This window comes from Vicugna pacos, chromosome 4, assembly GCF_048564905.1.
Source record: "Vicugna pacos chromosome 4, VicPac4, whole genome shotgun sequence".
NCBI lineage: Eukaryota > Metazoa > Chordata > Mammalia > Artiodactyla > Camelidae > Vicugna > Vicugna pacos.
In genome coordinates, this window is record NC_132990.1 from 51,262,007 (window position 1) to 51,289,991 (window position 27,985).

The 27,985-nt window shown below is 50.0% G+C and overlaps 1 protein-coding gene and 1 long non-coding RNA gene across 2 annotated transcripts in view; one reads left to right on the forward strand and one right to left on the reverse strand.

Moving 5' to 3' along the window:
* Positions 1-1,211: 1,211 nt before the first annotated feature.
* Positions 1,212-27,985, forward strand: part of COL15A1 (collagen type XV alpha 1 chain) — a 97,609-nt gene continuing 70,835 nt past the window's right edge. The window contains exons 1-2 of the mRNA XM_072959808.1: positions 1,212-1,699; positions 1,782-1,867. Of these exons, the coding sequence (XP_072815909.1) occupies positions 1,689-1,699; positions 1,782-1,867 (97 nt within the window). The 5' untranslated portion in view covers positions 1,212-1,688. The remainder of the gene's footprint in view (positions 1,700-1,781; positions 1,868-27,985) is intronic.
* On the reverse strand, positions 22,113-27,904 carry LOC140695872 (uncharacterized). The gene is made up of 3 exons (XR_012071705.1): positions 27,851-27,904; positions 24,702-24,919; positions 22,113-22,297 (listed from the first exon to the last, which is right to left on the reverse strand). It is a non-coding gene; the product is annotated as an uncharacterized lncRNA (long non-coding RNA).

A 27,985-nucleotide genomic window follows, 5' to 3' on the forward strand; every position in this document is an offset into this window, starting at 1 on the left:
TTCCAAAGGAAGCTCTGGCCGGAGATCAGGAGCCTGGATTCCAGTCCAGTTCTGGCCCTAGCTACAGAGTGAAGCTGGGCAAATCCTGTCCTTGCCTGCCTTTTTATTTCTTCATCTAGAAAAGGGAAGTAATGATTCTAATGTGGAACGGTGGCTTTGAGAGTCCATCTATTCCACCTGTACAGAGTCACTACCTGCCAAGTGAAAAGGTAATTTGAGTTAGCCCTGCAGAGATGGGATGGGGATGGACATACTAGCTAACATTTATTGACTTTTGATTGTGTCTGAGGCCCTATGCTAAATGCATTACCATAACGATCAATCCCCATAACAGCCCTGGAAAGGTGGTACTGCAATAGGGCACGTTTTAAACCTCAGCTTCCTCATCTATGAAATGAGAGTCATTGCAGGAGGTGACTCGCCCTCTAGAAATGAAAACCAGGAACTGACCACAGAGCCATGGCCCACTGTGACTACTTGGTGTATCAGGAAGAGAGGCCCCTGGGCCTCCCAGGTCTGTCCAGAACCATCCAGATCTCAGTGGTGCCTCCTCTCCCACATATATCTTACACTACTGGGCCTGGTGGTAATTGTAATAATAAAAAGCCACCATTTGAGAATTTAGCCAGTGACAGGTCCTGTGCTAAGCTCTGTATAGGTGAAACAGATGGCCCCCTGTTCCCTCTCCCCCCAGGTACACCACCCATGACTGTTGGAGGCTGAGACTGGTTCATCTCTCTTGGGTCATCACAGTGCCTGGATCCATGTCTCACCTAAGAAGTGTGTTTCTTCATTCATCCAATGTTTATTGACCTCTCCTACTATCAGGCACTATTTTAGACAGAGCAAAACAAATGTAAATTCTTGTCCTCTTGGAGCTTATATTCTGGTGGTGGTGCAGACAAGGTATAAAGAGGAAAACCTTGGAATATTAGATATGTTTAAAGTTTTTATTAGGATTCCCTTGGCTGCATTTATTTATACGTATATCACTTATAACCCCCAAACGGGACCACTCCTGGGCATTCAAGGGAGTTGTGTGTCACGCGTGCAGGGCAGAACACAGCAGTCAGGATCCCAGTCCAGCTGTGTGACCTTGAACATTCGCTCCATGTGTCTGAGCCTCAGTTTCTTCGTCATCATTTAGGGAAATCACCGCGATTCCAGCCCCCCTGGGCTGGTCGGAGGATTCCATTGGTCCGTGAAAAAGTTCGTTGGCGGCGGCGGGGCAGCCTGGACAGGGCCAGACGTGAGGGCTGGAGGGGGCAATGTCCCGCTGACCCTGACGAGCCCGGACGCGGGGCTTCTCTCGGTTACACAAGGCCGCCGGGGTGGAAGCGGCGGGCGCGCGTCCATTGAGGGGAAAGGGGCGTGGGCAGGCGGTCGGCGCGGCCGGGAGCCCCGGGGCGTGAGTGCGCCGCTGCGGCGCTGCCCGAGGTGGGGCGCGGCGCGGCGCGGCGCGCGGAGTAGCGCAGGGCGCGGCGGAGTCGAGTTTCAGAGCGCGGGTGACTCAGGGCGCGGGCCGGGCCGGGATCCTGCCCGCCGCCGCCGCCGCCGCCGCCGCCGCCGCCGCTGCCCAGCGCTGTCTTTGTTCCCGTCGGGAAGGGTGAGCGGCCCGCGCGCAGCGCCAGGTCGCCGTCCGCGAGCTGGGCGGCCCGGTGCCCTCAGGGGGCTCGCGGACCTGCGAAATGGCGCCAAGGTAGGACTCGCTGCCCCCCCGCCCCGGCGCCCCCCGGCCCCTCCGCCCGCCTCACCTTCTCTCCTTCGGCCACTTCTCGCAGGCGGGACGCGCCGTGCCGGTGCCTGTTGCTGCTGCTTTCGGTCTCCGCGCTTCTCCCTGCTGTCACCTGGACCCGCTCCACGACAGGTAAGCGGCCCAGCCTGAGGGTGGCACCGGCTGCCTTCGTGCCGCAGGGAAGTTGGTTTGGGCGGCGGGCGCGGCTGCGGTGCGCGCCTCATTCCTGGACATAAAAGGGAGTCCTCGGCGCTGGGTACGCACTAGCGGTCCTGCCGCGGCTTCCCCGGGCGGTGCAGGGGGTTCGAGGGGTGAACGCGAGTCTCTGGGCGGCTGGAGCGGGTGGAGCACTGCCCGGGCACCCGAGGTGTCTGAGCTAGGCGCGGCAGAGACGGACTTTAGAAGCACAGTGACAACGCCAGCGGCTCTGAGGGGACAGTTAGCTCCCGCTCACCTAGCGCCCGCGCTCAGGTCCTGCGTGCTGGCTGGCGGATTGTAAGTGCAGGTCTGGTGCCCACTCCGTACACAGGTGCGGAAGCATGAGCGCTAGCGGAGACACCTGGCGCTGGACTGAATTCCCTGAGTTATGTGGAGAGTCCCATCCATCACGGGCAGTGGCTCCCTGGGTGATGGGGAGAGCTTTGGACTGGGAACCAGGGGTTGTAGTGTCTTCTGTTGCCAGGCATTACTCCCTGACCCCTCACGACCCAGAGGCGGTTGTGTGACTACTGGGGTCTGAGGTAAAATAGATTTAAGATGTGGCTGGGTTAGGTGCTGTTGGGCAATGAATTTGCCCACTCTGTACCTCAGTTTCCCCATCCGAAAAAGGGGAATACTTAGATCACCCTTCCTCCTAGAGATGCTATGAAGACTAAAAGCGGTATTAGAAATAACATACTTTACTCACGGTGGCACATTTTGGGCACAAAATAAATGATGGAAACTGCAGGTTGATCCTCCCAATAGCTGTGTTGGAGAGCAGGCATTTTTACAGAAGAGGACACTCAGGATGAGAGAGGCTTAAGAACTGTCCTGTGCAAAAGGCAGGACTTGGGCCCAGATCTCTAGGTTCCCATCCCACCCTGCCCAGCTCTTTCCCCAAGCAGCTTTGCAGGAGAACTATGCTCTCCAAGTAGCCTCTGACTTCTTTCGGATTTAAGAGGTTAGTACACAGTCTTAATATAAAAAGTGTGTGGGGAGAAGCGGGGAACAACCACTCTGAAGGAAACTGAGGATTTCCTGGGTGGTCGTGGTTAACTCTTCGTGTGAAGGAGGAAGTTTGGGACAGCCCAGACTATTGTCTCCTTGGGCGCAAGACCCAAACGAGATGACAGCTTTTCCTGCCAGAGCATCCAGCCTGGCATTTCTTGCAGATGAAAGGGCAGCTGGAGTGCAGTTTTGGCTTCTCAGCACCATGGCCCATGTTGGAACGCTGCAATTTTGCATGTGATATAGGGTATTGCCAACTCAGCGGCAGAGGGCAGCTTCAGGTTCTGTGGTCTTTTGTGGACTTTGTTGCAAACTTTTACCCCCAAAAGTAAGGAGGTTCTAGGGAAAAAAATTTTTGGTTTCTTTTTCCTTCTGCGTTTGTAGGCTGGATCCCTTGATGACAGGTCAGGGCTGTTCTTCTAACACAGAGGAAGTCCTGTTCGCATCCATAATGTAAAAAGGGAGTGCCAGGAAACCCTCAGGAGCTGGAAAGGGCCTGGAGGGAGCCATTTGCAACCGATAGGTAACAGATGAATATTCAGTGTCTCTCTCGGACTCAGAAGAGAATCTTTCTAGACTGGTGAAATATCCTCTTGCAAACCAAATCTTGCATGCAAATTAATAAGGTTAGCACTTGTAAACCACTTCATACGTTGGGGGCAGAGATGTGATACATTCTTACTTCATTCATCCAAACCTCACAATCACTCCAGAAACTGTGCTTCTGATGAGGCCCAGAGTCTCAAGTCTTCTCAGCTCCTGAGGGTTTCCTGGCCCACCCTGTTTAAAGAGACTTTTGTCAATGGGACCCTGTCCCCCACATCGATCCTTGTGCCCCTAATGAGTGATGGCTGACCTACTAAAGTTACAGTGTCACTGGAATGCCTGCTATTTTAGAAGATAAAAAGTTGTGAGGACAGGCGCAGTGATGTCATAAGTAATTTGTTCCTGATAACAAAATACTGGTATGTGCAAATTATTTCCTTTTCTTGAAATTGTCTTATTGTAAAATATAACATCCATTCAGAAAAATGCACACAAAAGTACAGCCCAATGATTTCCTACAGAGCAAACATTCACATAACCAGGTCAAGAAAAGGGGTAGCCCCTGGATGCTCTCCTGTGCCCCTTGGCTGTGATTATCCCCTCCCTCTGCTCAGAGATAACCAGTACCTTGAGTCTAATGGTGATTGCTTCCTTACTTTTAAAAAATAACTTTAGTACCTAAGCATGTATCCCCAAATTCTAAAGTTTCTTGATTTTGAATGTTATACATGCAGAATATCTTCTTTGGTATCTGGCTTCTTTCACTGAATATTAGTTTTGAGATTCATTTATGCTATTGCATGTGACTGTAGTTAATTCATCTTCATTGCTGCATAATATTCCACTGTATTAGCTTGCTGTATATTATTTGTCCATTTTTTTCAAAATTTGGGTGTTTCCATTTGGGGCTAATATTTGTAGCATGTCTCTGAACCTTCTTGTACATGTTTCTTGGTGCACATAGCCACACATTTCTGTTGGTTCTACATCTAGGAGGGGAGTGCTGGGTGACAGGGTGTGCAAATCCTCCAGATGAACAAGCCAGCATGCCTTCAACTATGGTTGTACCAAGGTTCACAGCCACCAACCTGGTATGAGAGTCTCTATTTCTTCACATCCTCACCAGCACTTGGTCTCGTCACTGGGCTTAATTTCAGCCTTTCTAATGGGTACATATTAGAATCTTACTGTAGTCTTAATTTATATTTTCCTGATTATTAAATTGATATCCTTTTCTTATATTTATTGGACATTTAGATGTCCTGATTTTTTTTATTGAGAAGAAATTCATATAAGACTAGCCATGTATGTGTGTACGATTCAGTGGCATTTAGTACATTTACAGTGTTGTACAGCCATCATCTCTAGTTCCAAACATTTTCATCACTACAAAGGTGTTGGTGGTATAGTAGCGAGCACAGCTGCCTTCCAAAACATTTTCATCACTCCAAAGAAAACCTTATTTCCATTAAGCAGTCACTCTCCATTACCACATCCTCACTCCACTGGCCCATGGCAACCACTGAACTGGTTTCTGTCTCTATGGGTTTGCCTATTCTGGAAAATTCATATAAATGGAATCATACAATATATGACCTTTTGTGTCTGTCTTCTCTCACTTAGTTTAATGTTTCTGAAGTTCATCCATGGTGTAGTATGTATCAGTACTTCATTCCTTTTTATGGCCAAATAATATTCCATTATATGGTTATATTACAACTTGTTTATCCATTTTTCTATTGATGGAGACATTTGGGTAGTTTCCTCCTTTTGGCTATTATGAATAGTGCTTTTATGAACATTTGTGTACAAGGATTTGAGTATTTGTTTTGAAGTATTTCGGGTGTATATCTAGCAGTGGAATTTAGAACCTTAATTCCACACTTAAATTTTGGGGAACTCCCAAACTGTTTTCCACAGTGGCTGAACCACTTTACATTCTTACCAGCAGTGTACAAGGGTTCCAATTTTTCCATGGCCATGCCAACGCTTATTTTCCACTTTTTAGATTACACCTGTCTTAGTGGCATCCCTAAGTGGTATCTCACTATGGTTTTGGTTTGTATTTCAATAATGACTAATGATATTGAGCATCTTTTCTTGTGCTTCTTGGCCATTTGTAGATCTTCTCTGGGGGAAATTCTGAATACTAATCAGAGCAGGTTCAGATTTTCTCTCTAATCATCTCACTGTTGCTCGTGGCCAGTTGATGTGCTTTCCTAAGTGAGGGAGAAGCAGGTGAATCACACCTAAGATTTCACATCACTGGCCTCCCACCTTACCTATGCCCCAACCTGTAGTGCGCTACTGTTGTTCATATACCATTAGAAGCTGTGATGAGTATAAATGATTGTAACGTTTTAATTACTGGCTAAATTTTTGGTTTTCTCTAAAGTTGGAATTGCCTGTGGTGGCATAATGTTCTGCTTATGTGTTTTATAGCAGAGTGAAGGCTGAACACCCCGGCACACTTAATCACTCATAGCTCCCCTTGTGTAGTTGAGATTTTGCAGTTTTCTGGACTTTGCACAAGGTGTAAACTAATCTCCCCGTCTAGAGTATACTTTCTCACCCTCTGTTTCTCTTTGAGGCCTAATCCTACCTCCCAGCTTAAATAGCACCTCTTCCAGACTGCCTTCACTGGATCCCCAGCTGAGCTTTCTCGTCACTAAACCCTCACTGCCTTTCATCTGTCTCCCAGGCACCAGCCATTCTCCCCCTGTACTGTCAGTATGTTTATTTCTCTCTCATTCCTAGGAGAGCACCTTGAGGGTGTGGGTCATGCCTCATGTGTCCAGAGTTGGCCACTTGGACTTTGGCCATCTTGTCATTATGATAAATGATGTTGCTGGAAACATCTCCAGACAAATGGGCTTTGTTTTCTTTTTGGATTATTTCCTTTGACTAGGTTCCCCCAAGCAGATTTGCCCATCAAAGAACAGAACTGTTTGGGTCATTCTTATTATATAGTTAGGTGATTCGTTCTAAGATACAATCGAATCTTGCTGGTTCCTAGTTGAATTGATCTTGCTGGGTTCTCGGGGTACCTAGGGTGGAGTCATACCCCTTGCCTCCAAGTCCCCTTTGTGGTCTGGTCTCCACCTGCCTCTGAGTCTGCATTTACACAAAATCCCTCTTGACTTGGGCTCACACCAACCACTGGCATGTTTTTGGGTAACATATTCGATGTCTCACCTCTGTGTCTTTGTGTGGGCCAGTCCCTTTTGGAGAAGGCCTTTCCCCTTGTTCACCTGGCACCCACCTCATTCATCCTTTAAGAGTCCTCTCTAGGAAGCCCTCATGCCTCTGCCTCGTCCAACTCTAAATCCCAGAACCTAGCACAGGACCTGGGGCAGAGCTGGCGCTCCCCAGACTCTTCTAGTGAATCCAAGAGGGAATGGGTGGGCAGATCCAGCCTGTAGTCTAGAGAGAATGTGCCAGTTTACCATGTCCTCTGCAGTGTCTAAGTCATCCCAGTTCTACGGCTCTGCCAACTGTAGAGTGGCCATGGCTAAGCAATCAGGGTACATTATGGGGCTTTTAGTTTACTTTTCTTTAATAACTTTAATAACTAGTTAGGCTAGAATTTACACTGATGTTACTCTGCTCTTTATCTTTTTTTTCATTTCATCTAATTGTATAAACAATTTATTTTCTAGCTTATGCCCACACATCTTATTCCTGAAAGCCTTCATTTTGTCAGAAGTTGTACATTTGTCTTTTCTGTGTTAGCTAAATATATGAGCTTATTTTCGAGTTTTCTTTGAATGTCTACAGTGTGATCCATTTAAAATGGACCATAGATTAGGTCAGTTACATAGATTATGTAGAGTGTATTCTCAAATCAGTTCTTTTCCAAAGTGGTACCCAGGAGGTCCTGAAATACTAATTAAAATGTGAAATATTGCTCCATCATTGTGTTGCTTCTGTCTATCATATAAAATTTTTCTTTTAATGATAGAAATTTTTTTCCTGGAATCTCTATTCTGTTGGTCACTTTCTTATGCATATGTGTTGTTTTAAAAAATTCCATATGGTCTTGATAATTGTTGCTTTTTAATATGTTTTAAAATCTGGTAAGGCTTGGAAGTTACCCCTGCCTCTTTCATTAAGCCATAAATTCTTTAGCATAGATTGATTTACACATAATGATAATCACATGAGATTTAATCACATCTCATGATATGACTGGATGCTGGGAGTGTTGTAGTGGTGGTGGGCAGGTGAGGGTTACAAAAAGGGAGGCCATCTTACAGTAAAGATTCATTTAAGACATTAATATGCAGTAAGGAAAGCAGATGAGCAACTAAGGCTTCAAAGCCAGAGCAGCAGATTGTGGGACCTGAGCCATTGCTGTCGACACAGAGACTTGTGAAGTGGAGACGGGTCAGAGGTGTTGGGAGGGGCCAGGTTTGCTAACTGACTGACCAGCTTCCTCTGCTTCTCCCCACCTCAAGAGAAAAAAGTCTCGGATTAGAGCAGAACCTGGGGAAGGCCCAGACCTCTTCCTGGGCAAGATCTAATGAGGCAACACGTGAGGCCTAGGTTCCCTACTAAGTGCAGCCTACCCCTTATCCCCTAGCAGAGTCAAGTCAACTCAACCGAGCCCAACTGAATGTAACCCAACCCAACCTAATCCAATCCAATCCAATCCAATTTAACCCAGCTTTATCCAGTCCATTTCACACATGTTCCCTGCCGTGGATGACTTAAAGGACTGGGCAGGGTAGAAAACTGTTCTGAGGGCCGTGATATCTCTCTTGCATGAGCAGGACCCCTGACTTCTGGTGTTGCGGGAGCTCCTTTTTTGGGTTTGGGGAGCTTGGCTGTAGTCTGGCTTGCAGGGAGCAGCCCTCCGATCACTGAGGAGTTCAAATGGGGCCCAGCTTAAAAGCCCCCTCCACCACCAGGGGGCTTTGCACCTGGCCTCCTCCCAAGGGAAACGTCTGCTGAGGTCCTTAAATCTGCCTGCCCTGTTCTGTGTTCTGGCTACAATTACAGATTTCTGTCTTCCTCCCCTGTTTCCTGGCGGCTTGCTCTCTCTGAGGCCCTCTGGGGTGGGTGGTAGGGTGACTAAAGAGCCACATGGGACCCAGTGCCCATCCTGGAGGGACTCACAATCCAGTAGTAGAGACCAGTGTGCAGCAGCTGGCTTGAATGCTATGGAGCTTGTCCTGAGTGACCTAATGCAGGTGCAAGCAAGCCTCTACATCACTGAAGTAGGGATGTCCACTTCCACCAGAAGCTGGGGGAGGCAGAGGGAGGTAAGCAAGCTCTGAAAGAGGAGGTTTATTTTTTTCAATTACATTAAAAGATTTTGATAATAAAAATAATAGTCATTGTCAAAATTTAGGTCAGAAAAAAAAGACATTTAAAAACGTCACACATTATCTCATGACTCAGAGATAAACCCTGCGAACATTTGGTGGACCATCTTTCAAATTTATTTTCCATGCCTAAATGTGCACACATGTTATAATGTGAATAGATCATTCTGTACACTGTATTTTATTGCTTGGTGTTTTTTCCCTTAACGATCATCTAGACACTTCCTCTAGAATGTTAAATGTTCTTCCCTAAATCCTTTGTAATTGAAATAGTATTTCATTCTGTGGATGTCCCATAATTAAACTCGGCCTCTTTTAGGCCTTTAGGTTGTTTCCAGTTGTTCACTAGCATAAACACTATTGTGATGACCCTATTCTATGTTTGACCATTTCTGTGATTATCTCCAAGCACAAATTCCTAAAAAAAAAAATCTATTGGATCTAGTGCCTCCACATTTTTTTAAGACTTTCATTGCATTCTTTGGAAAGGCATAGTCTCTGAGAATATCTAGGTCACCCCACCTTTGCCTAACCAAAAGGAAAAACTGACAGCAGCTAAATGGACAGTGCCAGCATTACTGCTCCAAATTGTCCTTAGTTGAATGGAGTCAGGGATTCCTTTCTCCTCCCAACTATTCATTCATCCATTTGGCACGTGCCTTGTGATTGGGCTAGGGGAGAAGAGGGTTTTGCAGGAAGTTATGATGCCAGAGCTCAGGTCTCAAGGAACTTGTTGGTTCTCAATCCTGGCTGCACCTTAGAATCACTGTGGGGATTCAAAAGGAACCTGATGGCCAGTCCTCCCCACGTCCAGGACATCTTAATTTATCTGGGGTCCAGTCTTTGGCAGATTTTGAAAGCTCCCTGTGCAAATCTAAAGTCCAGCCAGGGTTGAGAACAAGCCATACGGTCCAGCGGCTTCCTCTCAGAGGTGGCGATCCTGAGTCCCAGAAAGGACAGGTCCTGTCTGTGGTTGTGGCACAGGTGAGTGGCGGAGCTGCCACTGGACCCCAGAGGGAGCTCTGGGATCCCATGTCCTGGGTTCAGACCTCAATTCTGCTACTTCCTGTTGAGTGACCTGGGGCCAGGGACCTTTCTTATCTTAATTTTCCTTATCTGTAGATCGGGACAATAATTCCTACTGTGAAGAGTAACTAAAGAAGCATGGGACCCGTAATTGGTAATACCCAGTTCAGTATCTCTTTCCTTTCTGCTCCCGCATCTCTGCGAGTCCCTAGAGGGCAGGAACCCTATGTTATTTATCCATGTTTTCTCAGCGTCTGTCGCGGCAACGAACAGACACAATGAGCATTTGAATACGTTAATGAATGAATCATTCAAAGCCTGGGACTGTGGCAATCTTAGTGAAAACCCGGCAGTAGGAACCCTGGACCATAGCAGAGTCTATGTGAGTCTCCAGCTCTGCTGGGAGACCCCCCGCAGCCATCCACTGTGATGATGGTGGTGATGGTAGTGATGGTGGTGATGGTGGTGGTGGTGATGGTGGTGGTGATGATGGTGGTGTTGGTGTTGGTGGTGATGGTGGTGGTGATGGTGGTGGTGGTGACGATGATGGTGACGATGATGGTGGTGGCGGTGCTGGTGCTGGTGATGGCGATGGTGATGATGGTGGTGATGGTGATGATGGTGGTGGTAGAAGGGTCAAAGTGGGGTAGGAGCAGGGGCTGGGTATAACAGATACGTCAGGAATGGAATACATTTCATGAAAGAAAAGTGAAGGTGTGCTTTTCTAGTGCCAGAAAGTTCTAACCATTGCATCCTGTAGAACAGAGAGTCTAAAAGCTGATGACAAACTTATCCTAAATCCAGGCAGTTTCAACAGAGTCACATACAAAACCACCTGAAGTTGGGTCAGCCAGCTGCTTCTCCCCTTCTGGCTGTACAGTCTCAGTGCCTGGCTTATTCTGTCTTTATTTTCAGCATGCGGCACGTGGCCTCTGTTCTCTCCACCCACCCACCCACCCCGTATTGCAGCCACAGGAGTCTTCTCCAGTGTGGACCACCAACCAGCAATGACAGCATCTCCTGGGAACTTAGCAGAGCAGCACAATTTCCAGTCCCACTCACAGATGCAATTTTTCTGAATCTATTTTCTAATAAGATCTCTGGTGATTTACACACACATTAAAGTTTGAGCTGCACTGTGAAACCAGCTCTGATATGCTACTCCCTGCCTTAAAACCCTCTGCATCTTCCCATGCCAACCACCTGTGGTGGGCAGAGTACTGGCCCTCCAACTGTGTCCACACCCTAATCCCCAGAACCTGTGAATATGTTAGATTACGGGACAAAGGGGAATTAGAGTTGCAGAAGGAACTGATTTTAATAGTCATCTAACCTTAAAAGGAGGAGAGCCTGGATTACCCAGATGGACCCAGTGTAGTCACAAGGGTCCTTAAAAGTGGAAGAGGGAGGCAGGAGAGGAGGTCAGAGGGAGGCAACGTGAGGAGGACTTGACCAGTTGTCTTTGCTGCTGTGGCTGATGGAGAAGGGGCCCAAAGCCAGGGAATACAAGCAGTCTCTAGACCCTGGAGAAAGCAAGAAAATGGATTTGTCCTTGAAGCTTCCAGAAAAAGGAGCACGATCTGCTTAATTTTTATCCAAGTAAGATCTGTGCTGGACTTCTGACCTACAGAACAGTGAGGCAGTACATTTGTGTTGATTTAAGTTACTTCATTGGTGGTAATTGGTTATGGCAGCCATAGAAAATAATTTTAACACTCCTTAGCATGGCATTTGAGACCCTCTGAAGTCCTACCAGTGTGCCTCATCTCCCAGAATACCCGTTCTCACAGCCCGATCTCAAACCACACAGCCCCCAGAGTGGTTGGGATGTTGTGGGGACACCCTGAGAGTCCAGACCGAGGTTTTTCTCCCCCAGTACCTAGCACCATGCTTGGCTCTGGCAGGAACTCAGGCAATGCCTGTTGAACGAATAACCCAGTGGAAACCTGCTTCATCCAGGTCATCACCAGCCACGGAGGGGCCCCAGTACACTAGAGACAAGTGTGGCAACAGGAAGGCACGGGGGAAACCTGGACGGGGGCTCAGCTTTCATGTTCCCCTGCCCTTTTTTTTGCCTTGGACAAATCGCTGTCTGTCTTTGGGCCTCAGTTTCCTTATCCAAGAAATGAATGAGTTGGGCAAAGTGAACCCTAAAAAGCGTGATTAGCATGAACATTCTAGGATATCTGAGTTCACTTCGCCCAAACTTGGTGGCAGTTGGGGGAGGTGATTCAACCCAGCAGCACTCAGCCCCATTCCCATCCCTCACTGACATCCTGGTCCACGGGTCAGGATACAGGACTGTGCCCTATGGCTGTGTGTGTTTGTACAAAACGGAGCCCACAGCTGCTCTCTTTCCCTGTCTAGTTAAAATGCCAAATTACTCACTCTCCCACAGAAAGAAAATGGGAGGGAAAAAAGAAACCATTTCTGACTGCAGAGTTTTTCCATGTGACACATTTTCTAATTTTGTTTCAGGTTTAACTGTCTAGGGTAGATGGCTCCATTTCAGGGTCTCCCCTAATCCCTTTTTCAAATATGAACTTCCAGTTTAAGAAATAGGTTGGTTTTGCTTGTTTAATATTTGCAGGCGTGGGCTGATATCAAGTTACAGCTGAATATCTTCATTTTCTCTGCTGGAGGAAGCACTGTAAGGTGCATGGCACTGACCTAGTGGTAGGATTCCTGGGGCCTGGGCCCTCTGTGGGAAGCTTGACCAAGTGACTTCCGTTGTTGGACTCAGATACTTAATCTACAAAGAGAGGAAAAGGCTGGGTCACTACGGAGACTCTGGCCAGTTGGAAGAACTGTTTGGTGGGTCCCATTTCTAAGTGTGGTTTTATCTGAGACTTTTTGGAACTGAGTGCACCTAAGTTTATGTTTGCCTGCAGATTTGTAATCTCTGCTCTGTCGCTGTAGTGCATGGGATGGCTGAGAAACTTTTAGCACCTGGAAAGAGTGCTGTAGCTTTGTTTCAAAGAAACTGATTCTGCCCCTGCAATCTCTTCCTTCCATCCCTGTGCTCCACTGGGTTCAGGCCTGTCACGCTCACTAATGGACCATCACAGCGGCTCCCAGACCTCTCGTCTCTCCATCCTCTAGCGCATCTTCACTGCAGTCATCCTTCTTAGAACCCTTCCCTGCTTTTTGTAACACCTTAAATTCCACTGTCCTCAGGCTGGAGCTCCAGGCGTATTCTCCCTTCCCATCCTTCCTGGTGCCCTGGCTTCAGCTACCCTGAACTGGTCTCTGAATTTACTGAGTATGTTCCCTTTTCCCACCTTTGCTAGTGCTGCCCCGCATTCCAGAATACTCTCCCCACCCTGTTGAAATCCTCTTTCTCCTTTTCTCTTTTCTAGAGTTAGTGATCGAAGTCTGGTCCCTGTGTCAGCAGCCTCGGCACCACCAGGGAGCTTGTTAGAAAGGCAGGGTCCCAGGTCCAGCTCAGACCTGCTGCATCAGAATCTGCAGCTCACCCAGGCCCCTGGGCAACATGGGGCTTGTAGCCTGGTGGTCAGGTGCTGGGGTTATGGGGTTAGGTGGATTGGTTTGACTCTAGGCTTTGCATGTACTAGCTGGTGACCTTGGACAATTTACTAGTCCTCTTCCAGCCTCAGTTTTCTCATCCGTAGAGTAAAAATAATAGTACCTGTCTCAGAGTTCTTGCAGTGAGTACATGGAGTCATGTCCCCAAAGCTCTTGGCACAGTACCTGGCACACCATGAGCCCTCAATGAAGGGGAATAGTCATGGTGATGAGGTTCAAACTGAGTGCTAACTGACGTGGTCCCTAAACCCTCTTGTGGCCTCTCTCAGCATTGCTTGACCCTGGTTTGTTCCATCAGAATTCACGTACATGTCCATCTCTCCAAGGACAGGGAGTGCTGGGACAATGCCATTCATCTTTAGAGTTCAGAATCATTGACCTTCCACTGGAAGGAGGTAAACAGCCAAAATCCGATAATTCCTATTATCCGGGAAATGTGAAATAGAGCTAAGCAAGGACTTTGCAGGGATGGGTGGGTGGGTTGGATAGAATTAATGCCAAAGTTTCTTGGTAGAAATGTCCATCCTGCCTGTCATAGCCTGCTAGGATTTCCATTCATTCATTTGTTCATTTCCTTTTATTTAATAAATATTTATTAACTGCTTACTGTTTGCAAGGCAGTGTGGTACATTCTGGGCATGATTCCCACCCTCATGGAGCCTAGACTCTGCAGGGGGACAAAGACACTAGTAAAAGTTTGTACCAAAAACTCTATAAATATCTATGAACCATAAAAAGTGTTATGAAGAAGTACAGGGAGCTATGAAACATACATCTGGCCACTCTAATCTGTACTGCAGTGTCGGGAAAGTCTCCCCAAGGAGTGACATTTCAGATGAGATCTGAGGGGTGACTAGATTTAGCCAGGAAAGTGGGTGAGGGTGGTGGGTTAAAGGAGAAGTGGAATGTTCCAGAGAGAAGCAACAGGATGAGGAGAGGATGGAAGCAGCTGCCCGTGTGTGTCCCAAGCAGTTAACGCTGCTCTGAGCATGGTGAGGGAAGGGAGGCTGGGGAAGAGGCTGGACTGGAGGGTGGGGGTCTCCAAGCATGAAAACAGAACCTCTGTAGCTGCTGTCCCGAGTCTGGTCCTGGGTGAGCGCCTTGGCTTCCAGTGTCCCTTGGGTCTTGCCCAGTGCTCATAGTCCAGGGTCCATGGGCTGAGGGCCTCTGGGTGCTCCTTTCTGCTCTGCTCTTGCCTCTACTTACCTGAGAGTTAATGGCTTCAGGCAGGGGCACAGGGTCTCTACCTTAGTGTTGCCCAAGAAAAGTGTAGGTAACAGACTTGCCATAAAATGGTATGGAAGAAAGGCTGCAGTCAGAGCCCTGGGCCGACACAGAGTCTCTGGTCCTACCTCGGCCACCCAGAGCCTCCCAGGCCATCATAGCTGTCTGGCTGAGAGGTCAGGGAGGTCACATGGGGAAAGGATTCCAAGAGTTACCCTTGCCATTAGACTCGAGTTAGTCTTGCCTTTGAAAAGCTTCTTCCTGTCTCTGAAATGAAGGAGTTGGACCCGTTCTGAGGCTTATTCAGATCTGATATTATCTCTTCTGATTTTTGTCTCCTCTCTGGATCTCTGTATTCAGAACTTGCACCCACAAGCACAATGCAGAATTTTCTTGCCAGGGGACAGAGAGGTCTTAGGGGGAGTAACCCGGGTGGTAAGTTTTTAGATGTTTTTACATGGGGAGCAATTCCTTTAGAGATGGTGGAAGATGGGTGATGCATTATCCTCTCCCATTCTGGCCATTCATTTAGAGACCTGCTTCTCCAGCTGGGTGTTCTCGGGGTCCTTGGCTGTGTGACAGCGGCATGCAAAGCCACATTATTTAGTTCCTTCATCCATTTTACTCAGCATTTGGTAACTAGGGGAGTCTAGTAACAACTGGGAAATTAGAATATTTTTATATTAAACAGCTCACAACTAGTATAGAGTAGACTGCAAAACTTAAGTGCTTTTAAAGATAAAGCAGGAGGCTTTAATTAAATTTCCACATTCTGGGGGGCTATTTGTCTAGACTCAGGCCCTCAAGTATAGGGTCCCCTCTCTCTGAGGGTAGGATGGTTTAGTAGAGATGATGTTATGTACAAATTTGAGGTCCTCAACTGTTGAGGGGAGACTTGAAATTATTGTAGCAGGTGCCAGAATCCATTCTTGTGTAAACATTTCCTCCATCAATAGTTACCTGACACATTTGTGTGTAGAAGAGGCTATTGATGTGTTTTTGCAATTGACAAGTTGGAGGTCACTGGTCTCCCCAGCCCTTTTGCTAGAACTGTCAACTCCATGAGGGAAGGAAGGAATTTGTCTCTCTGTCACTGCTGGATCCCTGGTGCCTGGAACAGTGCTGCCATACAGCAGGTGCTCAATAAATGCTAGCTGAATGAATAGATCTGTGTGTGTGTGTGTGTGTGCTCATGGCTGTAAGAAGTGTCCCTCTCTCGATTTGCATTTACCTTTCCAGGAATAAATGTGTAGGGTGCATGAGCATGGGAAGGTTGGGTGGAATGTGAAAAATGCTGTTCATACATAACCATGTGGGAGACTGGCCAGTCCCACTCAAGTTCAAGGTTTCTTCTAAAAATCACCCTTTGGAGGCAGCCTCCTACCAGTGTGGTCTGTGCTGCATAGTGGCTCCTTGTGGGAGAAGGCACAGTTGACCATTCATGCCTCTTGGCTAGCTGGGGCTCCTAAGCTCCCTTCTGACTGGGCTCTCAGGTTTCCCAAACACCTTGCTCCCATCAAAACCCATTGGGAACCTCAAGGACCCTGAAAATGTTGGACTTTGGGGATCATCTATTCTGAATCTCCTAAATTACAGATGGGAAGATGGAGGCTGAGATAGAACAAGGGACATGATGAGAGTCATGCAGCTAAAATAGAGGAGAACCGCATCTGGAACTGGGCCTTCTGTTGTCCAGGTGGGTGGTATCACACCACCCTCAAATTCCCAAGTGCTGCTGTGTGTAGACATGTTGTCCTACTTCCTGGGCTGTGTGAGGCGCTCAGTGTAGAGCCTGAGACGACCAGCCTTTGGTGGATAAGAGCTCTCCCCAAAACAGTGAACCTCACCCTGAGTACAACAGCATCTCTGGGGAGCCTTCAAAACATACCTCATCCCCAGAGATCCTGACTAGGGTGGAGCCAGGCATCAGTCTTCTAAAGCCCTCCAGCGATTCTTCTGCCCAGCCAGGAGCTCAGTGCTGGAGCCTACACGCTGGGAGGGCAGGGAACACATCTGTCCTGTTCGCCCATGAACCTCACACACTAGCAGTGCCAGGCACGTGGTGGCTGGTGCTTGAGATTATTTGTGAATGAATGAGTGAGCAAATGAACAAGATGTGCTCAACACCTGACGTTACCCTGTGCCACCACGCTGAGAGCTGGGTATTGTCATCTCTGTGTCAGAGAAAGAAACGTAAACTAGCAGTTAAGGAACCAAGGTCACTGGCTAGTAAGTGATGGATGAGGTCCGGTGTGCAGGTCTCCCTGGCACAGAATTCCATGTCCTTCCCCTGCATCAGCTGGGCAGGGCTCCAAGCTCATCCTCCTTGGGTCCCCTGGAGGTCACCGTCAGTTTTGGGTCTCCAGTTAGGGTCATCTCCTGGGTACCCGTCTTGGAAGGCCTGATTCTCGCTCTCATTACTCTGGAGGTGCACAGGCTCTTCCTCCAGCAAACATTTGGAGGCCATCAAGCTGTACTTTCATCTAGATTAAACAAGAGTCAGCCTGTTTCAAAATATGACTTCAGGGTCACCATCTGTTCTGGCTGTTCCCTTAAACTCACATCCCATTTCAGAGCCAAATGGGGCTCCAACATCCTGCAGAGAGCAGGTCTCTGCACAGCTGAGCAGGAAGATCTGTATAAAGAAGCAGTGTGTTTGGTAACAGCTATAGGGTAAGTTTTGTGTGTTGTTTCCCCTACTAGATGGAAACTAGACTCCCCTAGAGTCGTCATGTGTGGGCCAGAGGCCCCTACTACAGACGTGAATACATCCATTCCCATAGTAGGTACCTACTGTGTACCAAGCACCTTCCCATCCTCACCTTCTTTATGGTGATGGGGGAGAGTGGCCTGGATAGTTGACATCATCAGTCTGGGCCTCAGTTTTCTCATCTTGGGGACGCTGGATGGAGGTCCTTCCCAGCTCTGAAGGTGACCCCAACTCTCTAGGCCTCCAGCAGCCCTGTCAGTGGAGGCAAGATTTCACAGTGCCTGCTGAAGCCATGAGCTCATTCTGCCGGCTGCTTCTCTGCCCCACTGAGTTCACACAAGCGCATCTGTTAGGACGCCCCGGGCCGTCCCCAGGGCAGCTTGATTTTGCCCAGGGCATAACATGCCAAGCGCTGAGAGGCTGCAGGAAAGTATGTCTCCTGCTGTTGCCAAACTCCCGCCTTCGCTCCACATTCCAAATCGCCCAATTCCACCCTCTCCTTGGCAAGAGAAAGGAAGGGGCCTGACTGCCGGGGCAGTAGCTCGAGGTGAAGCAGTGATGCCTCCTAAAATGGTCAGTGGCAGACTTCCTCAGAAACCTTTCAAGGCACCCATTGCCTGTTGCATAAATTTTAGTCTCCTTGGCTTGACATTCAAGGCCCTCCCTAATCTGGCTCCCGTCTCCCAAATGAAAAAGTGACTAAGAGTGGAAAGAGCTGGAAAGGACCTCAGATGACTCATGTGTGAGTCTCAATGACCCCAGTTACCAGCTCTGTGGCCTTGATTGCATTCCACCTCAGTCTTTTCATCTGCAAGATGGGAGGGCAATAGTCCCCACCTTATCAAATTTTCCTGAGATTACATGAGCTGATGCTGGCTTCACCCGTCTACATCTGTATTTATCTGGATTCATAATTTCTCCTTTCTGCTCTAATATTAGGGGTTACCTAAGAGTCTCATTGCTCCCATCCCCCAGGACCACTCACATACCCCTCATTTTCCTAACTCCATGGGTTTGCTTATGCTGGGCTCATTCCACCACGTTCACCTATGCAAAGAAGCCTTCCAGGCCCACCTCTATTGCCCCATTCTTCAGTCCAGGCATCTGTACCAGGGCTCTTTGTATTGGTGTCTTGCCCCCTCTACTAGGCTGAGAGCTACTCAGGGACCAGAATCTGAGTCCTCTTGATCTCCCAGAGTCTAGCCCAGGCCCAATGCTGGTCGTGGACAATGCCAGAACCCTCGACTGGGACCAGGATAGAGTGAAAGACAGGGAGGTCCACTCCTGCCTCCTCTTCCGGGACCCATCTTCCCCTGTGGCCTCATTCTCTTGGTGCTGGCACAATGTAAATTATGACTGAATCAATGCATGTGGTTAGCAATTCTTTAAGACACTTAATGGCTCATGTGGTGTCAACTATGACAAAGAATTCAAAAAATACCCAAGGACATACCTCATTTAGAGACTTAGAAAGCTCCAGGATTACTTCCAAGCTTCTCCCACCATTGATGCCCCTCCCACCACAATGCTTTACTTCGTGGGGCTGGAGGTAGGGGTGGGGGATGCAGTGAGGAGCAGGAATCTTACCCTTCTGTTCCAAGGATCTCCAGGGCTGGCCTGTCCCATCCCATCTTGCCCAGTGGCCCCAGCTCGTGCCCTAATTCCCAGATAGACTGAGCATCCTCCCCAAGGCCAAACCTCAAGAACCTAACAGAGTGTAAGAAGCATCCATTGTTCACAGTCCCCTCCCAGACCCTTCTTTTGGGGAGGGGGTGGGTGGAGCAGCTGGAATCCAGTCTGAAGTCTAAGAGGCCAGTGTGTCTTAGAGCCGGACTCTCATCTCGGTGGGTGAGAGCCAAGGGCAGGCACTTCTCAGAAGGCTGGTCATTCAGAGTCCTCCTGCTTAAGGGTCAGCCAAAAGGATGGAACATGGCAGCCCTCAGAGAACTTACCATCAGGCCTCTCTGTGGCTATTAATACTATATTATACTTCAACAGTGGGATCAGATGCGAGCGAGGCTACTGAGCGAGCACTGAGCTCAGTGGTGCTGGTGGGATGGCCGTGACAACAGCTGGCATTCATTGGCGTTCTTTGTGATTGATGACAGAGACTGTACTGACTGTATGTACTGATGACAGTAAAGATGATGGGCCAGACAGGCATACAGTCACGTTCTCCAGGATCCATTAAGCTCATTCATTCACTCCTATGTGTATTATTTGTTCATTCCTCCTTCAATGCTCAATTTTTGCCTAACCCAGGCAAGCCCTGTACTAGAGGGGTGGGGATGAAGTTGGGAGATATAAACAAGAAACAGATGATGCCTGCCCCGCAAAGGGCTCACAGGCCTGGGGGAGACACTGGCAAATAAACAGATAATAACAGAGTAGTGAGGAATTGGAGCTTCCTGGGAAACTTACCCTGGAGGGGTTTCTTGGCAGGATGGGGTGACTCATTGGGAGGCATTTAGAAGTCAGTCCTGAGGCCCAGCTTTCCAGTGTGGCTGGAGTGGACTCCTCTGGAGCCTTCAGGCCCCTTGAGCACAGGGCAGGGCAAGGGGGAGCCGGGGAGGCAAGGAAAGTAGCTGTCACCACCCCTCTGGGTGTGTGTTCCTCCTGCTTGGGACAGACTTTCTCTGGGAGCAGCTCCCTTGGAGGCCACAAGCTTCCTCGTGGCTGCAGGTCCCTCACCGACATGCCCAGGTACCCTGGGCTGGACCTCCCAAGCCTCTCTGCATCCCACAGACTGCCGGCCTCCGTCCCCCAGCTGGGGCCACTTGGCTGCCCCCTACCCCAAGCTCTAGGGCCCTCCTGTTGTCAGTCAGGGGGATCTAGTCACTAAGGGGACTCAGCCTCCCATCGGCCTGTCTGGGAATTAGCTCGTTTGCCCTGACTGTGCTGTGATCAGAGGGAAGCTCCATCTCAGCTGGGGTCCTGCTGGGGTCTGTGCCCGGGCCTCCATCCCTGCAGCAGACTTCTCTGCTGCTCACTGCCTGCTCCGTCTCCTACTCCGTGATCCCCCACTGCTGTCCTCTGCTCAGGTCTTAGGCTGCCACCCTCACCTCAGCAGCACATCATAGGCCAGTAGGTCTCAGACTCAAGAGCGCATCGTCACCTGGAGGGCTCAGTAAAGCCCAGGGTACTGAATCCCATTGCATGGTTTCTGATGCAGAATTTGTATGTGTAGTAGGCTGTATGTGTAGTAGGGCTGCTGCTACTTCTGGTCCAGGAACCATACTTTGAGAATCTTGGTGTCATGTTTAAGTAGATGGGCTATGGAGCATGAACCCCAGCTGTCTGTGTCTACATCTGGTCCCTGCCACTTACTGGGTATGTGACGTCATCCGTCTGCTCCTCTGTCTCTTCATGTATAAAATAGAGGTAATAAGAACACCTTTCTCGCTGGATTATTGAGTATTAAATGACACAGTCTGAGTACTGCACATAGAATAGGACTTGACGTGCAGGAAGCAATGAATGTTTTAGGTTCCTTGCCTGCTGTTATGAGTGACCACAAACTGGTAAACTTGTGGAGGTCAGAAGTCCAAAATCAGGGTGTCGACAGGGCTGCCCTCCCTGGGGAGGCTCTAAGGGAGAATCCTTCTTTGCCTCTTCCAGCTCCTGGGAGCTGTCAGCGTTCCTTGACTCATGGCTGCATCACTCCAGTCTCTGCCTCCACCATCACGTCGTCTCCCCTTCTGCCTGTCAGGTCTTCCCTGTGTCTTATATGGACACTTGTCATTGGATTTAAGGCCCCCTTGAATCGTCCAGGATGATCTCTTCCTCTCAAGATCCTTAATTACATCTGCAAAAGACCCTTCTTTCAAATACGGTCACACTCACAGGTTCCAGGGTTTAGAACGTCGACCTGTCGTTTCAGAGGTGATCATTCAACCCACTACAGTGAGCATCGACCACTGTTATCGTTGTTTAGTTGATGTTTCTTCCTGCAGCTGTGGTTAGCCTGACCGTAGCTTCTCGCCCTGGGGCTAGGAGGGGATGGAGTAGGGGTGCCAAACTCGTTTCCAGATTCCACCTTCTCTTTGTCAGCGCCGTTTTCAAGCCATTCCCGGGCTGGGGCAGGAAATTCTGCTTAAGAAGTTAACGTTGGCCGTATAGCAGCTCAGCAAGTTGAAGTTTCACTCATCTGGGGAAAACAGCACTCTCAGCCCCCAGACGCCTGTTTGGACCCCTCTGTCCACGTCAGTTGTTCCTTATACCTGAGCAGGCTACACTTGGCAAAGCATTCCTACATTCAGACCTGCATTTGACCCTCACTGCAACTTAGTTGAAGGAGGCCATCGTATCACCCCATTTTGCAGGCGAGAACACTGAGACCCAGCGGGAAAACTGCCCACACCTGCCTTTCTCGGCAATTATAGACAATTGTTCACGGGAGACAGAAAAGGCTAATATCATTGACAATAGTCACAATATCAACCACCATTGTGCTTTATTGATGTTTGCTTGGCTAGGCTCTCTGCTTAGTATTTTACGTCCATTATATGAGGTTATTCTCAAAACTCTCCCCTGAAGCAAGTGGCATTGTTCCTATGTCACATATGTAGAAACTGAGGCTCAGAGAGGTGAAGTGTGTTGTCCAAAGTTGCACAGCTTTTAAGTGCCGAGCTAGGGTCTGAAGCCTGAGCTGGCAGAGTCTTTCTCTTCCACACTGTGCTGCTTGGAGACCCTTCTCCCAGTTTGGAAAGTAGGTCAGGTCAGCCAAGATGAGAGCAGTGGCTGCCCAGTTCCCTCCCAGATCTGCTTGGAAGATAAAGCCCATGAGAGACTGTCCTTCGCTGGTGGCAGAGCCCCATTTCTGATAGGGAGGTGCTGAGTGTTGATGCTAAGAGCGGCAGGGAGGAGCAGCACGGCGATAGGAGTAGAGGGGCAGACGGGCCCCAGGTCACTGAGGGCTGGGCCAGTCACGGTGTGCTCCCCAGAGTGGATCAGCCTTGGGTTGAGGGGACATTCCTGGAGAAGAGGGGAGCAGAGGGACACTCAGCTCCTCACATCAGACAGAGAACGGTCTAAAATTGCCACTTCTGTGACCTGATAGCTGTGTGCCCTTGGGCAAGTTATTTAACTTCTCTGTGCCTCTGTTCCCTCATCTGTAGACTGGGAACAGTAAGAGTGGAGTTGTCGTGAAGAACTTGGGGGCTGTGAGTCAGCATCCTTCGGGGACCTGGTGCCCAGGCCACTCCTGGACTAAGTGAATCAGCATCTCTGGGGGTGGGCCTAGGACATTAGTATTTTTAAAAAATCTCCCCGGTGATTCTGTGCAGCCAGGGTAAAAACCATTGCTCTGCAGGCAAAGTACTTGGTGCCCAGGACACAGCGAGGGCTCAACACACACGAGCTATCATTCCACATTCCTCGTACGTTCGTGAAACTAACGTTTATCGAGCACCTACCAGCGCCAGACTCTGTGCCAAGCGCCCGTCTCACCTGTGTGGTCGGCAGTTCACATTTATTGCTCAGCCATTTCTAGCATTGCTTCCAAGAGAATGAGTTAATGGGGTTAGATGCTGTGTGAAGACATGACCCTAGTCTGATATTCTGAGAGGAGGGTTTTACTGCCAAGGCAGAAAATACAGAAAAGATGCCCACATCAGAGAAACGGAAAGCCTGTGTGTAGGAAGTGCAGTCAGAGGTCTCCAGGCCCTTAGAGAGGTAGAGCGGTAGCTGGAGAGGAAGTGTGGGCTGCAGACTGTCTGTTGGTCCCTGGCAAATATCTGCCCGGCAGCGCTCCCACGTCAACGTCTGTGACCTGGAAAGCTTTCTAATGGATGGCTTAATGTTGGTGGGTTGGTTTTTAGATGCAGAATCCTTTTCAAATGAGGCTATAATTGGAACCAGTATATTAAACAAATTAAGTCTGAGTTGCTTTGGTGTGAGTACATGGATCAGGGCAGGTGAGTGTGTGTGAGTGTGTGAGTGTCCATGAATGAATTGTGGGTGGATGTGTGTGTGAGTGAGTATGTGAAAGTGTCAGGTTGCATGAGTGTGGGTGAATGTGTGTGTATACGAGCGTGTGTGTGAATGTGTGTTTGGATATATGTATCTGGGTGTGTGGGGATGTGTTGTGAATTGGTGAGAGTGTATGAGTATGCTTTTACAAGTGTGAATCTGTGGATGAGTGTGTGTGTGTGTGTGTGTGTGTGTGTGTGTGTGTGTGATTGTATCCATGTGTGTATTAGGGGTCCGAGGGGCAGGCCTCCTCCTTAGCGTTTCCCCGTGGCCTCCTCCACCCACTCTCTGCCCTCCTTCCATCCCTGGCCCCGGGGAACAGTTAGGAACTGGCTGGTCCAGACATCTACCCTGAGCCTGCCTCCCTGCTCCTGTGCCGAGCCTGGCAGTTTTCAGGAGCCGCGTCTGCAGGGTGCCCACTTCCAGCAGGTGACCGTCTACTCCTCCCCAGGCCCCTCACATGCCCCAGGTAGGCCAGGCCCCTTCTCCTCCAGGCCTGTTTTCCAGGAGTTTTCCCGCACAGCCCCAGGCCGAGTCCTCCAGAGCTGCTGCCACGGGGATGACTCACCACGGTTGATATCATCCTCGGGAGTCCAGGCCTCCATCGCATTCAAAGAGCCTTTGTTCCCCAGATGGAAAAGGAAGGGCCATAGCCCGAGAGGAGTTACTGCAGGACTCTTCCCAGATGCCCACGGCTCACACACCTGCCTACACCTGCCAGCCTTTACTGGGCCACCTGGTGCCTGTGGTCCCTGTGTTGGCTCTGTGGTCCCTGTGTTGGTTCCTGGAACAGGGGTTTGGGGGAGCGGGTGAATGAAGGGGTCTGAAGGCCTTCCCAGCAGCAGGACCTGAGGTTACATGTGGTTCTTGCCCTGAAGCCGATTCTGCCGAGCCCAAGGGGTTAGTTGTGTGTGTGTGTGTGTGTGTGTGCGCGCACGTGCACATGCACAGAGGGTGGCGCAGACCCCAGTCACAGAATGAGGGAGTCACACCACTCTCCAGGCTCAGCTCCTCAGTTCCTGGGCTCTGGGCCTTCTTAACCAACTCTGTTATTGGTTCTGAAATGGCTAATGGTTGGAGAGTGGCTATGAGGGGAACAGCAGAGACTATGAGGGTATCCAGCGCAGGTTGGCCCCAGTCTTGTTAGCCAGAAATCATGCTGGGTCCCAAGTTCTCCCGACGTGCTGGGCCCTGTGCTGACATGGCCCTGATTGTGTCATCCAGGCTCTTGGTGACCCTGTGAGCCAGCTTCTATGCTGTCCCACTGGACAGATTTGTCTACAGTTCAGAGAAGTGAATCGGCTTGTCCAGGATCACACCCCAGGTAGTGGCAGATGCAGGACTCAAGCCCAGGTCTGTCTGATACCAAAGCCCAGGAGGTTAACCCAGGAGAGGGCATCATACTCACCCAGGCCAGGCTCTGGAGGATTCTGATTCCATAGGGCCCGGCAGGAGGGCTGGACCTGTGTCTTTTTAGAAGCTCCTCGGGTGACTGAAGTGTGGCTGGGGCTGGAACCTTCAAACCATGCTCTTCTACCTCGTCAGATTTGAATCCTGACTCCAGTTGCTTCTTATCTTCATGGCCTTGGAGCATTAATTAACTTTTCCAAGCTTCAGGTTTCTAACCTGGAAAATGGAGATAATATAATCTAACTCGGAGAATCAAGGGCGAAGATGAAATGAAAGCTCTTTGAGTAGTGCTGGTCACGCAGCAAGCCCACAGAAGATCTTAGCCGCAGACAGTACTGTTTCTTGGCATCCATTCACAGGATGTCATCCATTCACCCTCACCAGGCTCTGTGCTGGTAGCGGGGACTGAGAGACGGGTCTGCATGGTCCATGCCCAGGAGCCCAGGTCTAGTCATCTCCGGGAGGGATGGGAGCTAGCCACCAGAAGACAGAGATGAAGGTGTAGGAGTGGAGGGAAGGGCGGGGACTGCGGGGACACAGAGGTGAGTATCTGCACCTGGGAGAGTCAGAGGAAGCCCGGGAGGCAGTGGGCTGTAATAGGCTGGCTCTTGCACTGTGGTTTCAGGTTAGTTACTTCCCCTCTCTGGGGTTTGAGTCCCTCCTCTGCAAAATGAGAGCATGATCCCTGCCTCCCTTCCCCCTGATGGAGGGAACAGGTGAGAGGATGCTTCGGAAACTGGAGAGGGTGCTGGGTGGGCACAGACTTCCCTGCTGAGCTCCCGGCTGGGTCCAGCTCCTGTCAGCTGCTGGGCAGGGCGGCCAGGCTGCAGTGCCCACTCCTTGCTAGGATTTTGACCACCTCCAGGCCCCTTCAAAACCATCCTTTTCTCAGCTGAGGCCAGAGGCCTGAGAGAGCAAAAGAGTGAGTGAGAGAGACAGAGAGAGAGAGAGAGAGAGAGAGAGAGAGAGAGAGAGAGAGGAGAGCTCACACAGTAACTTCATTGAGCAGGAAAATTCCTATGCTATATATGAAAACCGGAAAAGGGAAGGAGGCGTTCTAAGTTTACATGTAGAAAAATGCTCTTCTGTAATTCAGAAAAATGAGGTCTTTGATTGTTGGCAAGCCCAGGTCTCCCTTCTAAGTTGATCCAGGATTTTTTTCGCTGGCAGGGAAACAGTTCTTTTTCTAAGAAATGCAATGGGTGGTAGGTTTTTCTAAGAACCTCTTTCATCTTTGCTGGGTGCGGACGGAGCCCCTGCAGTGGGAGTTCTGTTGCGTTCGTTTTCCTCGGGAAGGGAGTCAGGTAGAGCCGGGCACCTCTGGGGACTCCAGCCTGGGTGGGGCAATGTTTCCTCACAGGCAGAGCTGTGACATTTTCCTGGGCACAGTGCTCCATGCCTCTGGCCAGTCTGTGCTGTCCAAAGATGAGGATGTCTGTTGTGGGGGGGGGGGGAGGCTGGATTTGTCCTGGTCCCTGCTGGAGTCATTTCTTCCAGGCCTGAAGGCTGTGGGCTGGAGGAACCGGCAGCTAAGGGTGTTTAGAGAAACTGGAAAACAGATGGGAGACAAGGAGGCTTCAGAACTGAAGACATTCAGACCTGGCAAGGACTGTTGGAAACTATCTAATGTAAACCTCTCGTTTCACGGACGAGGAAACTGAGGCTCACAGAGAGGGGACTGCCCGAGGTCACAGGCTGCACTGGTGGCAGAGTCTGCTTTCCTGGGCCAGGTCCCGTCTACTATCTCATGCAGCATCTGAGAGGCCATGGTGTGGAAGTCCAGGCCGACTCATGTGTGGTCCCAGAGGGCAGAGTTAGGCCCGGCCAGGTGGGTGGGAGCTACAGGGAGACACGCCTCAGCTCACCAGGAGGAAGAAGACTTGAGAGTTGCCCCACAGAGGTCACGGTAGCCCGGAGGAAAGAGCTCCTGGACAGGGGAGGTGCACAGCAGATGGGCTTTCAGGAGGGGGTGCGATGGAGGAAACTCCTCCAGATGGTGAGCTGCACTCATTCTGCATAGTCTGTGGCTTGGTGAACTCCCAGCTTCCTGTCTGGGGAAGCGTGAGGAAGGGAGGCCACGGGCTGGGAAGTCTGATTTCAATACACCCGGAGTCCTCAGGGCCATCTCCCTGTAGGGTGTCCACAGGGAAGCGAAAGAACAGTCCTCGGAAGATACAGGAATGTCCCTCTCCCAGGCAAGATGGCCTGAGAAGGAGTCAGGTATTGGGGACCTCCTCTCTCCCTAGGGGGTGAGTGCAGGGAAACCCAGGACAGAGCGGCCCTGCTGGGGACCCCAGGGCAGTTACCCCCACTTCACCTATACACCCTCAGCCTGCTGGCTCCGCTCCAGCCCCAGGCCATGGCGACAGGGAATCATCTGGAGCCCTGAGCCCTGCCCCCAGTGGGAGAACGTGAACCAACTTTAAGGAGTCAGTGAGTCCCCGTTTAAGCTGACTGAAGTGTTCTTTAGTCTTCACAGCTGCCGGTGGAAATGGGAGGGGGAGGGGACCCCTTTTGCTTTCCCAGGCAGCCGGTTGTAGGAAAGGGGCAGAAGATGGGAGGGAGGCACTTGGGTTCTCCTCCTGGCTTGTCCACAGCTCCCCACGTGACCTCAGACCTGCTCCCTTGGGTCCCTGCCAGACCTGACTCTGAGTCTGTTGGTGGGATCCCAGTTCTGCCAGTTTCCCCAGGCACAGGCGGTGTCCCTCACAGCTGCCGCCCCGGAAGTCTTCCTTGGGTTTCATGGAGGTGCAGTTCTCCATGTCGCCACCAGGGGCCGCCGCTGCACATGTTCGGGGATGTCCTCAGCCTCCCTGTCTGGCTTCTCTGCAGCCCTCTTTGACCTAGAGCCAGAGGAATGCTCCTTAGCCTCTTTGGGCTTTAAATGCTAACAAGCACGAGCACTGGGCCCAGGTCCCAGATATTCATCTGTGAGATGGAGCTTTGCAAAGCCAGATACAGTTCCCAAAGGAGGCAAGCCTCCATAGCCCAAGGTAGCCCCAGGCACTGCCTCAAGACCCCACAGATGGAAGGGCTGAACTAGCCCATTACACAGAAGGAGAAACTGAGACCTGGCTGAAGAGGAGAAAGGCCAGCTATGCTGGAGTCTGGCTGAGAGGAGGAGAAGGAAGAATTCTGAGTTTTCACCTCTTTTGGCCAGGTGGCTGTCATCTCTGTGGAAGGAAAGCCTGGACCCTGCCCTGTTTGTTTCTTCATTGCTAGGATTCTGCCTTGGTTTCCATGGAAACTGGCTTTGGACCCCTGGGAGGAAAGTCACACCAC